We start from the raw sequence: 17,505 nt of genomic DNA, 5'->3' as shown, positions 1-17,505 counted from the left end.
CAATAGCCGGGTTTCCATCCAAAGTTGCGAATTTAGCTTATGCGCAAAATTGGAACATCGCATAAAACATTTTCGAATAAGCACCGTTTCCATCCAAATAGTCAACCGTCACTTCCTAATAAACTGCCACTAAATATCAGTAAGAAAAGTAAGAGAAGCCACTGAATATAATGATTTTCATATAGAATAATACTTGCGCAAGCAGACGATTACGAAACACAATAAATGCGGTGCTTTTGTGGATGACTGCTGTTTGGGAAACACAGTCGTGACAGTTCTAAGAGGCAATTACAGAATAGGCCTACTTTGACGACTTTGCTCAGGCATTTAAGAATGACCGTAACAACATTTCTCATGCTGTGTAACAAGATCAGTTCTCTGGTTAGTCAGGTTACGCCGTCTCATAGTGCAGTTACGTGGCTTTTTAGAGGAATTTATTCGGCAAATGCGTTTCCATCTCCCATTATTCGCATTAACCCTTTTTCGCAAAACTGAAAAACCACCTCAAGCGAGCGTAAAAACATTTTGCGAATTAAGGGTTTTTAATTCGAAATTTGGCGTTTCCATCACTCGTTTCTGATGCGAAACTTCAAAATGCGAATAAAACCAGAGTGATGGAAACCCGCTTTATGTCTATTAGTACGTGTGCATATTGTGTGTGTGGAGTGTTTTGTATGTGGGTATGTCTGTCTTCTGTGTTTTCAACTTTTTCTTGTTTTTGCAGGTACAACTTTAATTGTTTTGCTTATAGTCAATATGTCTTATGTACAGCTACTTTGTAGCAATGAAAATTGTAAAAGCGCTATATAAATAAAGTTGAGTTGAGTTGAGAAGCAGTGATGCCACTCCCCATGTATCTCTCGCTCCAATTTTTTTTTTAAGTGATAAGATGTTAGAGGCAAAATCTTTTGCTGCTAAGTGTTTATTTGTATTGTATATTTACATTTATTGATTATAATTCAAAACACATTCATATAATTATTATATGAGTGAATAATTAATATTAATTAATTAATATTAACCATAGCATTTAAATTAATATAACTATATTCGTATAAAAACAAACTTCAATATATGAAGTATTTTAAAGTAATGAAGCATACATATTATCCTTTGATCTTATTGTAAACCTATATAAATAATTTAAATTCAGTTGATTCTGTATTGATATAGTCAGTAGCTGCCTTCTCTTCACTGCAGCAGTGTTTATTCCTGCCTTGTAAAAGTCTTTCAATTCATGACATTTTTTCTTAATGATCTCTTAATCTTCAACAGAAAAGTGAATTGCACTGATACTCACGAGAAGTCAATCAAACTGATGATGCTTTCCAAGTTCCCGTGATTGGCTGTTTGCCGCACGTGTTACACTTTTAGGTGTATGCGCCTCACAAACACTGGATCAAACTGAAGTTGACAGAGAAAGTTTATACCAAAACCAAGCGTTGTGCTACAGCTGAACCTGATCTAATCCAGGTTGGGTTTGTCTGGATTTGTCAACTCAAAACATACTCTGCAACTCATTGTTTGTTCACCTCGCTTTGTGATAAAGGCCACTGGTTTGTATCTTGGTTGTGTGATGGTGTGTCTGTTGAGTTTTTTTTTCAGGTCTATTTATGTGATCTGTAGGATTACAGATTTTTGAGGTCAGAATAATGGTTTTCTGGTCTATTAGCAGTATTTACAGGTGTTTTGTGAAACATTCATAAACTTTTGCTGTTTTTATAGTTAATCAGACATATAATTTTCATTTGTTGGATAATAAAATGTGCAGATTATATAGACTCTGATGGAGAAAGTCACGTCATATCTAGAGATCAGAATAATGCCCTAGCAACCACTCAGAACACCATAGCAACACACTAAACATCACTGGCAGCAGTCTGTCATCAGGGCTATGAGTTTTTGCAAAATATTAATTTCAATATCCATGATTTATTTTTTGTAAAGCTCTCTGGATGATGAATATGACATGTAATATCTTTTCTACATGAGTTGAGTTCTGGCGACGTGCTGTTGCTGTGTGTAGACGTGACCACCCTTTACTTCAGCCGTGTTTTTTCTCTTCATATGCGTGAAGTGTTTGTTCAGTCCGTGCTGAACACACTCAGAATCTGAGCTTTAATCTGACTCTATTGTTTCCGTGACTGTTTGCTGTCGTGTGAGAGACTGAGAGGCTGCGCTGAATCAAACGTGTTTGTTAATATCTGAAAAGGATTCAATATGAATGTTTTTCAAATGCAAATGAGACCTTTATGAATGTACACCATGGCTGGCAAATAAGAGTTTAAGAACAAAATAACACACACATGACAGCTTTTAAGTATAAACCTTTGTACAGATGCAAACCTAAAATACAAATATAAGACACTTAAGCATCAATTATATCAAATAATCAGAAAATGTTATAGTTCAGATGTTTTTTAGGGTGTCATTTCTCATACTGTAGTATACTATTATAGTATTTACTATGGTAAACCGCAGTAAGAATTTTTCAACCTTGCTATAGTAAATATTAATATATACTACAGTATTTATTAAAGGTAGTTGCCGTCCAGAATACTATCGGATGCAATACATGAACCAAGTGCATTCATTATTCTAACAATACACTACAGTATACTCTAGTAAATACTAAAGTGTACTACGGTATTTCTCGTGTGGTATTTCAAACCATTTTCAGCATCTTGGCAATTTGTGATTCAGAAAATGTCGCGTAATGTTAAATGCATCTGACTGTGCCCGCTACGGAAATCTGCAAAACTGCATTTTAATCAGGATCTGGCCCCAAAAACAAATGCCAAATGGTAATGAGATTTTAATTTGGCCCAAATCGAATCGCTTAGGCTGTTTCAAAAGACAAAAAGCTGAAAAAACGCTCAATAGCATCAGGGTGCCAAATGAAAGAAGAGAGTTTTTATGTTCCCTTGTTGCACTTGCTGACCCAGAACACACATAACAACGACTTGGCAACATCCTGGCAACCACTCGCAGCACTTCAGCTTGTGTGTGTATTGGGGAAAGATAAGTCCAGTTATCCACCCGCCTGAGAAAGAGAAAAACCCCTCACATGCTCAAAGAGATTCTGAAGTGATGAAGTGTTTAGTATTCTGATCATGAGCTGCCCTGATCTCTCTCTCTCTCTCTCTCTCTCTGTAGTGCTATTCTGCTTAAAATCCAAATAACCACTTAGAAACGTCTGGGCTCCTCTTTCACTGAAATAGCTGTTTGGAAATGTTAAGAATGCAAATAAGTCTGAATATTTATTTTATTTAATAATTAGCTTTATATACAAATACAGCACAAACGTTATTTTATACAGCATATTAACCCATCAGTCCGATTGTGGAAATGTGGTTATGCGTGAGTCTGATATCTGTTCTCTCTGAAAACTTCACATGCAATTTAAAAGTCATTGATATTGGCAAACAGCGCTGACAGCCAACACCAAGAAAATGAGTTTTAAACAAGACAAATAATTCACATTCATTCACATGACTAACTGATTGCTCACTTTATTATAGCTACTGTGTTGTAGGATTTGCACAATGAGGCTAAATGGCTCAATGTTTGAACAATAAACGACAGTTAAAAGCACTAGCAACAGATCAAGTCCTAGCATATGTGGTTGATTTCTTTTTTCTGTAAACCGGTGAATCCTTTTTTATTTGTTCACAAAATATTAAAATGCTTACTGAAATGTTGAATCTTACTTTTTGATTTTCATGAAAAGTTTAATGTAATATTTTTTTACTGAAAACATGATCAGACAGTGGTTAATGGTACTGTGACAACGTGCCCCACATGTGCACAGTGAGAAAAAGCTTTATGAGAATAAAATGGTGTTGATGTCACATAGTGTAGTCACAAAATATCTGTCTTTTGTGTGAAATAAACTATAGCTTTTCTCCATATCTGAATGTTCCCTTTAGTAGACAAGATTTCGGGAAACAGTTCACCCTAAAATGAAAATACTGTCGTTGTTTTCTTTTCCAAATTTGACTTGGTTTAGTCAAATTTGGACACGGAGCGACACGGAGTTAGCTTTCACTGTTATGCTGATGATACTCAACTTTATATTTCCTCGAAGCCTCATGAAACACAGCAGTTCAACTTAGTAACAACTTTTTATTACTGAACTCGGACAAAATGGAAGTGTTACTTATTGGACCGAAAACTGCTATAAGTAACAACCAAGAATACTGTTTAACTATTGACGGATGTTCCATAAAACCCTCGTCGTCAGCAAAGAATCTTGGCGTTCTATTCGATAGTAATCTGTCATTTGAGAGCCACGTCGCCAACACCTGTAAAATTGCGTTTTTCCATCTTAAGAATATATCTAAACTACGTCATATGCTGTCAATGTCAGATGCAGAGAAGTTAATTCATGCATTCATGACATCAAGACTAGATTACTGTAATGCACTGTTAGGTGGTTGCCCTGCAGGCTTATTACAAAAACTCCAATTGGTCCAAAACGCGGCAGCTCGAGTTCTTACACGTACAAAAAAGTATGAACATATTAGCCCGGTTCTGTCAACCTTGCACTGGTTACCTATAAAGCATCGCGTTAACTTTAAAATCTTGCTTATTACCTATAAAGCCTTACATGGTTTAGCTCCTCAGTACTTGAATGAACTCCTTTTGTATTACAGTCCTTCACGTGCATTACGCTCTCAGGCNTGTGTGTGTGTGCGTGCGCATCCGTGTGTGTGTGTGTGTCTCTATGTCTATGTGTGTTAGTACGTGTGCATATTGTGTGTGTGGAGTGTTTTGTATGTGGGTATGTCTGTCTTCTGTGTTTTCAACCTTTTCTTGTTTTTGCAGGTACAACTTTAATTATTTTGCTTATAGTCAATATGTCTCATGTACAGCTGCTTTGTAACAATGAAAATTGTAAAAGCGCTTTATAAATAAAGTTGAGTTGAGTTTAAAATTTCAACATTTTTATAGATGAGTGTTCTACGGTAAGCGTGTTTTGTGTTTCACAGAAGAAAGCCGACATGATGGTGTGTGTTGGTAGAAATGAGCTTTGCAGACAGATTTGTCTTGCTGTATGAGATATTTTCATGCCAGGTCATTTTCACCAGCTCTGAAATGTTTCGATTACCTCGGTGATGTTTTCCAATGTGACACAAAAGGCTTTTCATTTGCTTTATTTCTCCACCGGGGAAAGATTCGCTTCAGTTCAGAGCTCTTCATTCAGACCATTCACATTCAGACATGTGTCTTTATTTTGCTCTGCTGGCCGTTGGCGCGTCAGCATCCTTCTGAAATACACAAAGTCATTAGATCTAAACTTTCCAACCACAAACCCCAGACCAGCGACGTCCAGACGTGGATTCTATATATGATAGTTATTTTGTCTGAATGCTGTAGAGAATCTAGCATAAGCCAAATGGTCGGAGTCATTGAAAGAAGAGCCATCAACCCCCACCCCCTTTTGTCCTGGTTTCTTTTGCTATCATCATCAAAAGACCATAGCAAAAACCTGGCTCCAGGGGTCTGGTTTTAGAGTTTTGATAACGTTTAGTCTCTCTGTTGGATATTTACGACCCCTATGCTTCAAAGCATTGGTGAGAAGTCTCTGTCTCATCTCCAGAGGTGGACAGTAACGAAGTAAATTTACCTGAGTACTGTACTTAAGTACACTTTTTGAGTATCTGTACTTTACTTGAGTATTATTTTTTCTGAGTACTTGTACTTTAACTTCACTACATTTGAAAGACAAATATCATAGTTTTTACTCCACTACATTTATAAAAAGGTCCAAAAGTAGAAAATGGTTTCTATGCAGCGGGTTTCCTGTGTGCGCAATTTATCCAATAGTGTCCAGCTGCGGAACCGCAGCTGCAGTGTCTGAACAGAATGAGGGGGCGGAGCTTTAGTTCTTAGACGAAGTCGCCCCACCTAGAGTCTTGGAGTGTGATTTGCTATTGTTACACGCGAAAACGTCATATTCTTAAATAAGGCTGCTTTTCAGGTCTTACATGTGTGAGTTATAATAATACATTAAGGTATGTTACAAAAAGCCATTTAAAACATCAATCTTGTGTAGAATTATTGTATAATGAATGTGTTTCATTGTATTAGTTTATTGTGTTCCAGTTGATGGTGTTAGAAATAATGTTTCAAACTTGAGGGCATTTTGTATGATTGTATTAGTTTTATTGTTTTATAGTTAAAAAAACTGCTGCATTATTTTAAACGAAACATCATTTAAATCAAACATACATACTGTAAAACAAATTATAAAAATATATTTTTTTAATTTGACCATGTTTGGCTGGCTTAAACACACTGGCCGAGCAAAAAGGACAGTGGTAATTCCTGCAACAGTTGGTACATTGCTGCAACTCAGGTAAAGAATTACCTTGCTGAATCGTTGGATGTCTCTACAAGAGATAAATGCAAAACACAATTATATCAGCAGTGTCAAATCAGATTAAAAACCTCGACGATAAGTAAAATCAACTCACAAACAATGCATATAACAAAGGGAAGTGGAATAAACTATTTATGGGTAGTTGATAGACTAAAATGCTAATTTTTAAAATAACTATGAGTAACTATAAAGATAAATCTGCCATATGCTATTATATACAATAAATAAAGCCATTATTAAAACAATGCAATGTTAACATCTTGTTTTCTAAATTTGGCTTTTTCACACCATAGGACACAGTTACGATTAATCCGCCAACTACCCTTATATTTCTTAAAATAAAGTTAATGCCGAAAAGTAATCGAACCGTCTACAGAAAAAAATGTTCTGTACAATAAAACTTGGCAACAAATTCAATATTTAACAAATAACGTCATATACGATCGTTATTTAATACAAAATTCAAAAGACATTGTTCTAACAATACACGCCGTGGTTCTGAAACTGCGGTTCTGAAAATGTTGCTGCAGTTCCGCAGCTGGACATGTCTCAATTTATCTGGCTTGCGATCTGCCAGGACCTTTTACTGTTGCCAAGTATTTCAGTTTTTCTAAGCTCGCGGTTTAGCGGCAAGCTTTGAATGGCCATTTGGCAGATTTTTTTTACGCAAATCTGGCAACTTTGGGATCTTCCCCGCTAAACTAATGTAAACGTAGGCGCTGCTACACCATTGATAGCACTCTAAAAAGACAAATAGAACATTAAAAGACGAAAAAGGCACATGTTAAAGTGTGGTGAAATCATCTGTGGGTTACGATCAGTCAAAGATCGTAGAAACATTGTCATGAAAATTGATCGGCATAACGGCTAAACGGTAAACAAGCATCACATACACCTTGAGCTACGTGTGCGTGTTAACTTCTGATCTGCTGCTATTTCATTTAAAGCGATTTGGAAAATGAATGATGTTTTTACTGAAGTAACTATAGTTGAAGTATTCCTGTTGAAATAAAAACAATAGAACCCTGCCCAAAATACAACATAAAATGTAATGGATTTAATGGTTATAATGGGAATTGTACTATGGATACTTATTGTCTACTTGTATGTGATGGATTCTATTGGTGGGATGGTAAATCCTATTGGAATTAAACCCAAAACACACTACAAAGAGAAATTTAATTTTAAAATCTCATTCTAATTCAAAAATGCAATTTGTTTGCAGTAAAACCACAGTATCCACAAATTTACAATTTTCTAAATATAGGAACCATACTCCAATTAATAATCTTTAGTAAAACCACAGCAACTAAAATTACCACAGTTTCATTATACTAGCTATAGTTTATGTTTGTAGTTAAATTATGGTAATACAAATGGTAATAAATCCAACAAACACATGGCTTCTACACTTTACTATTTACAAGAACCTTACTACTTACTGGTAAATTGCTGCTAAAACTGGTAAAGGGAATATACAAAATAAAAGAACACTGCTCATAAATACATATAGGCCTAGGGGGGCCTAATGAGGATAATTAGGCTAAATGATCATACAGGATTATATCTAAACTAAACATATGTGTGCTAAACATATAAAGCTCTTAAAGGAGTTGCTCACTGCAAAATTTGCCCCCATTGACTTTCCATAGTAGGAATAAAAATTACTATGGAAAGTCAATGGGGGCAAATTTTGAAGTGAGCTACTCCTTTAACTCTCTCCTTTATTTATATAGCGCTTTTACAATTTTCATTGTTACAAAGCAGCTGTACATGAGACACATTGACTACAAGCAAAACAATCAAAGTTGTACCTGCAAAAACAAGAAAAGGTTGAAAACACAGAAGACAGACACACCCACACACAAAACACTCCACACACACAACACGCACACACACCAACACACAGAGACACACACACACACACACACGTACGTACACAGACAAGTACGCACACACACACACGCTCAGTGAGAGCACACATTTAGGATAAAGGAGAGAGAAGCACAGGTCAAATATACAGATATAAATTCCTATATGCAATATTAATTAAGTAAAACTTTAAGATTCTAAAGCAGCCCCCCCGGTCAGGCAGATAGTGCAAAAACAGTATGCAAACGGTGGCGAGGAACCCAAAACTCTAATCGAGAAAAAAAACCTCAGGAGAACCCAGGCCCAACCAGGGGATTCCAGTTCCCCTCTGGCAAAAGCTGCTGCCTCTGCACAAGCTCCAGAGAACTTGCACAACAAGGCTAAATAAAATAAATAAACTTAATAATAAAATAAATTTAGTTTAAGATTATCATTAATAATCTAATAGCATTTGAATTTTGTGGTGAAGACATGTCAAGAGACCGCGTCCTTCTTTATCCAGCTCTATCATCTCAGCTCTTGTCAGGTCCCCACTTCCCATTCTCCCTCTACCATCAGGTCAGGCCATGAACTGCATCCTGCTCGCTGTGGTAACCTTGGAACAATGAGACAAGACTGGCTGAGAGTAGAGTACTGTTCTGTACTCTTTGATGCAACAAGTACATCAGTTGTGTTTTTGGTTCCGGTTGATCTAACTAATGCAGCCTAAACCCTCAGAAGATTTATATTATGGAAGAGTAGTGTATGCAAGATTAAAAAGATGCGTCTTTAGTCTAGATTTAAACTGACAGAGTGTGTCTGCCTCCCGGACAGTGCAGGGAAGACTATTCCAAAGTTTAGGCGCTAGATAGGAAAAGGATCTACCACCTGCACTTGATTTTGAAATTCTAGGTATTACCAACTGACAGGACGCCTGAGAGCGTAATGCACGTGAAGGACTGTAATACAAAAGGAGTTNTATGCAAACCTATCACTATAAACTATCACTCGAAGCTGAACAGATTTACATGTGTCGTGTTACTTGTCTTCTGTTGGACTGTACCATTTGTTACTACGCTTATTGCTCTGTTGTTATCGAATAGGTTGGCTTTGTGTAGATATCACATTGATAAACTGTATTGTGACAACTGGTCAATGGTAAAGCTCTCATGTGAATCAACCGTCGTCAATAAGATTTATGGACTTTTAGGCATTTCATTTTACTTTTGCATTTTTGCTGTAATTATGGTTTCATATATAAAACTTGCAATTGCATGTAAAGCCTCATTGGAGTGCAGAAAGAAGTTTTGGCAGACGTGTGTGCCTCATATGTTGTCATAATATCCCAGAGGGTCTGCGTAATTTTTTGGCTTTGGAAGTAATTATAGTGCCACCTATTTTCAATCCTCTCATTTATGGTTTAAAACTCAAAGAGATTCGTAAGAGGCTCTTGAGACCTTTTAATAATGTTATTAAAATGTCAGGATGAATAATGGGTTTGTTTGTTATTTATTGTATTCTTAGTAACACTAAGTTTACTAATTATTGTAGATGTAAATTGTAGATTGTAGACCAGTGGTAAAACAAATGTTGAATACTAGTAAAAATATGTGTTATGATGTTTACACTTTGTCTATTCATGAGTGTATTATTTGTTTCATCAAAAGGTAGGACAGTGCTATCAAAACATCACTCTGTTTGTTTGAGGCCCATGTGATACAGCAACAGTTTCCAATGCATGTGGAAAAAATTGGAATAAAAAAGAATTAAGATAATTGCACTGTCCTATATACTTATATGTACTTCAACAATTGTTCCATTTAACATGTTTAATGCTCAGGCAAGTATTCCTCCCACAAGAAACGCACTGACTTATCTTGTGCATTTCTATGGGTGGATAGTTTAAAGAATACAGTAGTTCAGAATTACCCAAATTGTGTCCGGCTGAAGAAAGAAAGTCATATGCACCTAGAATGGATTAAAATAATTTTTTGGGTCCTTTCTGTAGCCCTTTTTAACCATTTTTGGTTCCACAAAGATCCATTCAGTCAAAGGTTCTTTAAAGAACCATCTTTTTCTTACCTTTTTTATAATCTACAGAAAAAAAATTTCGCCACAAAAGAACCTTTTGTGAGATAGAAAGGTTATTCAGATGTTAAAGGTTCTTTATGGAACCATTCAGAAAAAAAATCTTCTATGGCATTGGGAAGCACCTTTATTTTTAAGAGTGTATTCCAAGCAATGTGTCCAGTAGCCTACAGCATATTGGATTATTATTTGTCAATAAAAAGCCTTTTCCGGTAGAGTTGGTTTGTAAATGGATAATTAACCCCAAGATATTATAAGCCATCCCTTGGAAATTTCCCAAATGAAAAACCCTTCATATAAGAGCAACCAAACCCTTGTCCATTTAACTGCAAACACACCTGGCTCCAGATCTGTGGACTAGATTTTTTTGCCTTTTTCTGACTGTGACGAACAGTAACTCTTACAACTCCGACTGTGACAACTTTATTTTCCATTAGAAGCAATGACAACTGAAGCTTCATGAAATGTCTGCTTTCTTTACAGGAGCAATTGAACTTTGAATGATGGAGAACTCTTCTTATCCTGTAATGTTGACTCTTATGGTGCCCAGAGAATCAAAATCATACAGGCATATATATTTTACTTGTTTTCTTTTCCTCTATTTGCTCATATTGTCAATTAATATCCGACTTATTTCTGTCATTATCATGGAGAAATCTCTTCATGAACCCATGTTCATGTTTTTGTGTAATCTGTGTGTAAATGTGATATATGGAGCATCAGGATTCTACCCTATATTTTTGTATAATTTGCTCTTGGATTCATATGTGATCTCCTCACACATGTGTGCTATGCAAACCTTTGTTATATACAGCTCTTTAATTACTGAGATTACAATATTAACAGTCATGTCATATGACAGATATGTAGCCATATGCAGACCTTTGGATTATCATTCCAAATTAACTAAAAACACATGTTTGAAATTAATTCTGTTGTCCTGGATTATACCTAACTGCTACACAGTTCCAGCAGCCCTGTTATCAAATTTGAGGACATTTTGTAAATATCACATTGATAAATTGTATTGTGACAACTGGTCAGTTGTAAAACTTTCGTGCGCTTCAAATTTTGTCAATACTCTTTATGGATATTTTCTTATTGTCACATTTGTATCTCATTTGGTTGTTATCATAGTGTCGTACATTAAACTCATCACTGCCTGTAAAGCATCTTTAGAAAATAAAAAAAAATTCTGGCAAACATGTTTGCCACACTTACTGTCACTGATAAATTTTAGTTTTGCTTTACTTTTTGATGTCATGTATAGCAGATATGGTGCAAATGACATTCCAGAGAGTCTGCGTAATTTTTTGGCTTTAGAACTGATTATAGTTCCTCCTGTTGTTAATCCTCTAATCTATGGATTAAATATTAAGGCAGTGCGCAAACGAGCTTTTCCCTCACGTCCTATGTCAAAAGTAAATGTTTATAGTTCAAAAAAGCTGTAAAACATGATATGTATGTATTGAGAAATCGACAGTACGTCAATTTGACTTTATAAATATGCAATAAAATATGCATGAAAGAGTGTGTTTCTCACAAATATATTTCTGGTCTGATATATTCAAACTGTCAAAAATTTAAAATTACATAAAACTGGTTACATTTCTTTGTTTGACAGCAGGTCACACTATCTAAAATATTTTTTCTAACGATTACAGTTTTTTACTAACTGATGACATTTCTTGTTTAGATTTACATTATAAACTTGTTACAGTGTACATGTTAAAATGCGTTTGAAATATGTGTGTCAAGGAGTTATAATGCATAGGCTATGTTGTACATTATTGTTCATATGCAGCAATCAGCAAATGAACGAAACAAGCAAATGGTACAAAACGAACGAGCACAGGTCAGACACAAGGGCATTAAATAAGGGAACAACTGATACTGTGAGCTACTCAGTCTATTCAGTAGGTTGCTTCAGAGGCATAAGTTATACGACAATAAAACAATGCACAACCGACATAAAGTAAATTTACTTTTAATACTCGAGTACTTTTAAAAGCACGTACTTCTGTACTTTTACTTAAGTAAGAATCTGTCTTTACAACTTTTACTGGAGTAATATTTGACCAGTAGCATCTGTACTTTCACTCAAGTAAGGAAGTTGTATACTTCGTCCACCTCTGCATGATTCTACCCTAAATTTGTGCATGATTTAATACTGGAATCTTATGTGATCCCTTCCTACATGTGTGCCTTACAATCTTTTGTGATCTACAGTGCAGTGAAATGTGAATATTGTACATTAGCAGTAATGGCTTATGACAGAAATGTGGCAATATGCAAACCTATCACTATAAACTATCACTCGAAGCTGAACAGATTTACATGTGTCGTGTTACTTGTCTTCTGTTGGACTGTACCATTTGTTACTACGCTTATTGCTCTGTTGTTATCGAATAGGTTGGCTTTGTGTAGATATCACATTGATAAACTGTATTGTGACAACTGGTCAATGGTAAAGCTCTCATGTGAATCAACCGTCGTCAATAAGATTTATGGACTTTTAGGCATTTCATTTTACTTTNCCTATTAAGTGTTCAGTATGCATGCATGAGCATACCTAAAACAACAATGGGGAATATAAATGAAAAAAATTCAAATCCAAATTTTCACAATACTTTTACTATTCTCAAGCATGTTGCCAAGTAATGCGTACCTTTAACATACTTTGTCAATGCTTGGGAAAACATGAAAATACAGATTAATGAATATTTTCATTTGATTTAGTCGAGTAATTTTAGCATAAATATGATGTAATTTTCTGGCACAAACAGCAATTTCTGGACAGTTTTCCTTGCACATGAAATCAGCCACATGTCAACAAATCAATGAGAATAAAACTTTACGTCTGATGAATTACAGCTATTACATTTTCTCTGCCATTTTTCTGTTTTGTTGTTGTTGTAACATTGACAAGCACAATGAGAGGTTGAAAAGATTAAAGAGCACCTCGTTTCCTTAGAAAAACGTTTGTAATTTTATCACTGGGGTGTGCTCGAATGCATTTGTGCAATTTAAAGTTTAAAAAACTCAATACACTAATGTACATTTTTGCAGCGCCTACTTCTACTCTCTGATAGAACAGTCGGTTAAAGCTCCTGTCTCTTTAAATCCCCCCTCCTTATATGCCCGGTCTACTCTGATTGGTCAATTATTGAGCATCTGGCGGAAATCATATGCCCATGCCATGACCATAAACTGGTTTCAGCTCCTGAAGCTTCATACACGGATGTGCACAAGTGAAAATATTTAATAAATAAAAACATACTATCAATAATAATAATAATAAAGCCGTGGGACGTGATATTGTTGTTAGATGTTGGTGTTTCTTCCCACCGCACGTGAAAAAAGCCCTGGCCAAATTACCTACTGTGTCTGATCTCGATCATGTCGGGGCTTTGTGTCTGGTGTGGGTGTGTGTTTTGTTCTGTCGAGCACTTTTGACCGCTCGCATGTGCTCGGTGTCTGCGTCACTCGCCCCGCCCCCGTGTCTCCCATTCAGGCTTTCCCTTCACACTGATCCCTCATTATCTCATCACTCTCACACCTGTAGTCGTTCCCCGTATCTTAGGGCCCTCATTACCTCATTACTCTCACACCTGTAGCCGCTTCCCGTATTTTAGGTTTCCTGTTTAATCCCCCTCGTTCTCTCGTTTTATGTTCTCTCGTTTTTTTTTTTAACTTACCCAACACTGCTCGTGAGTGTACAACAGTCTGGCTGCCAAATATCACGTTTGAGCAGCTATACGCAGTCTAGAACAACTAAAACATTGACGTGCTTGTACACATTATACATATGCAATAAATTTAACCATGCTTATTTCTTAAGCAAGTTTTTGCATGTCTTACGAAGAGAAAACACGTTTTTCGTCCATTTCCGTGCTTGGCCTCGAGCACACATGGGATCTTTTTTAAAGGGACACTCCACCCAAAAACGAAAATTCTGTTATGGATTACTCACCCTCTAGTTGTTCCAACCCTGTATAAATTTCTTTGTTCAGTTGAACACAAAGATATTTGGTAGAATGTTAGCAACTGAAAATTTCATTGACTATCATAGCAGAAAAAAATATAATGGTAGTCAAAGGTGACCCAGAATTGTTTGCTTGCCTGAATCTCCCAAAACATATTTTGAGTTCATCAGAACAAAAAATATGTACAATACCTAGGAAACCATTCAGATAAGTAAATATAGCAATATAAACGTCTTTTGGCAGTTGCTAACTTTGATTTGACACCGGAAAATAATACGCCCTTTTCACATGACGTCACGCATCTTCCGTTCTGCCGCGAAGCAGTGTATCATTACTTCCGCTAGCACTCCAGTTCATAAGGTGGCGATAATGCACCTATAAGCTGGTTTGCCAACAGCCAGTAAAACTCAAGAAGAAGAAGTTACTTCCGCTAGCGCCTCAGAATGGAGTTTACGAAGTCCCTTGCTTGCACATCTGCCACAAATACGGCTAGATGATGTACAACGTTGTGACAAGCAGAGTGGGACGAGAGAGATGCTCGACAAGATCAAAGCTAGAGAAAGGATACAAATTCTTCGTTGAACAGTACCTGTTTGATTATGAAGGTGTTTTCTTTTATTTTTGTGTTAGCGAAGGTGCTAGGATAAGTACTTGAATACGTGTTCTGTCAGTTTTTTTCTCACTATTGTTAAATTCCAGCACGACGGCAAAACGTAAGTTCTTCTTCTTCTTGTTGTTGTTTGTTGCAAGACGGATGTTATGATACACTGCTTTAAGAAAAGGCGGAAGTTAAATGATGTCATTGTGAAAAGGGCTTATTGGGCTAGTTTTCATTCCTTTTGGGCGGGTTTTGAGGGGTCATTGGGCTGCTTTCAGGGAGCTAGTTAGCAAGATCCCTGTGACCAGCAGTAATGACAAGGTAAGCTAACGTTTTCATGATGACTAGCTAGAATTCTATATAATCTAGTTCAGTGATGAGATGGGACTATTTTGTATTTAAATATCTTTTAAATACAAAATACAATAAAAAAATTTCAATGTGTTTAGTATTTTTGTATTTTCAAACTGAAATACTTTTTACAATCAACCTCCTTATAAGACTGCATGGGCAGTGTATTCAAATACATCCATTTGAAATACAAAATACTATTATTTTGTAATAGTATTTTGAATTTAAATGCATTTAATCTAGTATTTTTTGTATTTATTTGTGTATAGCCTAGTTAATTCAAGAAATCAGCAGTCTAAAGAGGTTGATTGGCAAAAAGTATTTTGTATTTTGAAAATACAAAAATACAAAGACTTATTTTAGAATGTTAAGTTCTACTTCTGTAGTTATTTTGGTGAAAGTAACTCAAAAGTAATACAGTAGTTATGTAACATATTCTGAGACAGTAATATTGTAAGGTAAGGGATTACTTTTAAATAACAGTAACAAGTAATCTGTAATGTATTCCAGTTTGGAAGTAACTTGCACAACACTGGCCATAGCCATAGTCATAGGATCATTCTCTTGCTCTGGACTCCAGTGCTTGCCTGTCTCTGTGAACTCTCTTCTGTGCCCAGTAATTCTTGTTGGCGTTCCGGATCTCCCACCTGTCGACACCCAGGCACCTCTCCCCCAGTGGGTTCACCTCTCAGTACAAGTCCACGACGGGTCGAGTCCTCTCCCTGCGTGTTGTAGAGATGGGCAAGTGAAGCTTTCTGAACCACTGAAGCTTTCAACAAAATTGTATCGGAAAAGGTTCATTACTCTATGCTTTTTTAATCAGAGCTCGACTATGACCTCTGCTGGTGAAAGTATGGGAAAGCGCTGTTTTGCAAATCATTTCACAATGGCCCAACGCATTCATTTTAGAATCAATAATGAATGAATGCATGGGTAGATTAGTAAATTAATAAATCAGTATATTAAGTAAATGACAACAATCTGTTTTGCATAGGCCCTTACTCGTAATAACTTAAAAACATAACATTTTGTATTGTGGATGTGGACATTTTTCCTCTTTGTAAATGTTGTGTGGTAAAGTCATTCAAATTTAAAACAGTTTGCTTTATTAGTACAAATCATTAAAAGTTCTTTCTCCACCAGCCCTCTCACAAGAGGGTAACATAAACCAAAACAAAAATAATAAAAAATGGGAAAGTCAACTTAACCAAATCGACTCAACCCACACGGAATATAACAATAAAGAGTCAAATTAAATTAAAACCGAAGCCATCTGTTACAATGCAACAAAAGAAAACAAAATTAGCTAAATAATATCAAAATACAGAAATTAACCTCCCAGAAACGTAATTAAAAAATAACTTCAAACACATTTCATACCTCTTAAAACATCTGCTTTACAAAACGGTTGCTCTGGTTACCAGGGTTCTCAAAACTGTTCCTCCTAGAACCACAGAGATTTAAGACACGTATCCAATATTCCATGCGTCACATAAAAACCCAATACACTACTCACATTATCATCAGCACCGTGCTCCTGTGGCCTCTGTCTATTAAACACCCAATTTCCCACTCAACTATTCGGGTTACCGGGAGCCTTCAAACATTATCTATCCGTGCATCTTAATGCCGTCTCTACCGCATGAGTTCGGTGCATCACTTAAATCCTTCCATGTAGGTACCTTAAAAATCTCTACCTGGTTCCTCCCCCACCCCGCTTAACCAGAGCTCCATACCACATCCACCCCTATTTACGAAATCTTCGTCCCAATGATTCCATATCTACCAATCCTAACAAATATAAAATCATTGACTATTTCCCTATCACTCTTTGGCGCACGTGATCGATGCACCGGATCTACTTCATACACGGCCTTGTCCGAATTCATTCTTTCCAGTACGCAGTGGGGCAAATCTTCCCACACATCCTGGATTTTGTTTCTTCCTCTCACTCTTCGGTTTCGTACATACACCAAATCGCCTAGATTTAGGCTGACATCTTTCACTGCCCATTGCTGTCTTTGTCTCTGCTTGGCCATACTCTGCAACCTCTTTTGTGTCAGGCTATAATCCTTTTGGAGTCTGCACTGCTTCCGTCACCCAAGTTCCCACAGTCCTTTCTTCCTCCTTCTTGCTAGTACTTAACAAATAGTCAATTGGGAGGTCTGAGCTCCTGCCGAACATCAAAAAGAAGGGAGAAAATCCAGTAGTGCCATTTTCAGTTGTATTATATACAAACAACATTT

The 17,505-nt window shown here is 36.3% G+C and overlaps 1 protein-coding gene and 1 pseudogene across 1 annotated transcript; both read left to right on the top strand.

Annotated features, from left to right (window-relative positions):
- The first annotated feature begins 9,220 nt into the window (after positions 1-9,220).
- Positions 9,221-9,725, top strand: LOC130569845 (olfactory receptor 52E8-like; annotated as a pseudogene).
- Positions 9,726-10,827: 1,102 nt separating this feature from the next.
- On the top strand, positions 10,828-11,775 carry LOC130569844 (olfactory receptor 52J3-like). Its single transcript, XM_057359743.1, has one exon. The coding sequence runs from the start codon at positions 10,828-10,830 to the stop codon at positions 11,773-11,775; it is 948 nt and encodes a 315-aa protein (XP_057215726.1).
- Positions 11,776-17,505: the final 5,730 nt, after the last annotated feature.

The sequence above is a fragment of the Triplophysa rosa genome, linkage group LG19, assembly GCF_024868665.1.
Source record: "Triplophysa rosa linkage group LG19, Trosa_1v2, whole genome shotgun sequence".
Lineage (NCBI taxonomy): Eukaryota > Metazoa > Chordata > Actinopteri > Cypriniformes > Nemacheilidae > Triplophysa > Triplophysa rosa.
Note: the sequence above shows the minus strand (reverse complement) of the source record. Positions and strands in the feature narration are given on the sequence as shown.

What these genes read in the sequence shown, in the direction of transcription:
- LOC130569844 (XM_057359743.1), top strand. Translation starts at nt 10,828, where the DNA reads ATGGAGAACTCTTCTTATCCTGTAATGTTGACTCTTATGGTGCCCAGA.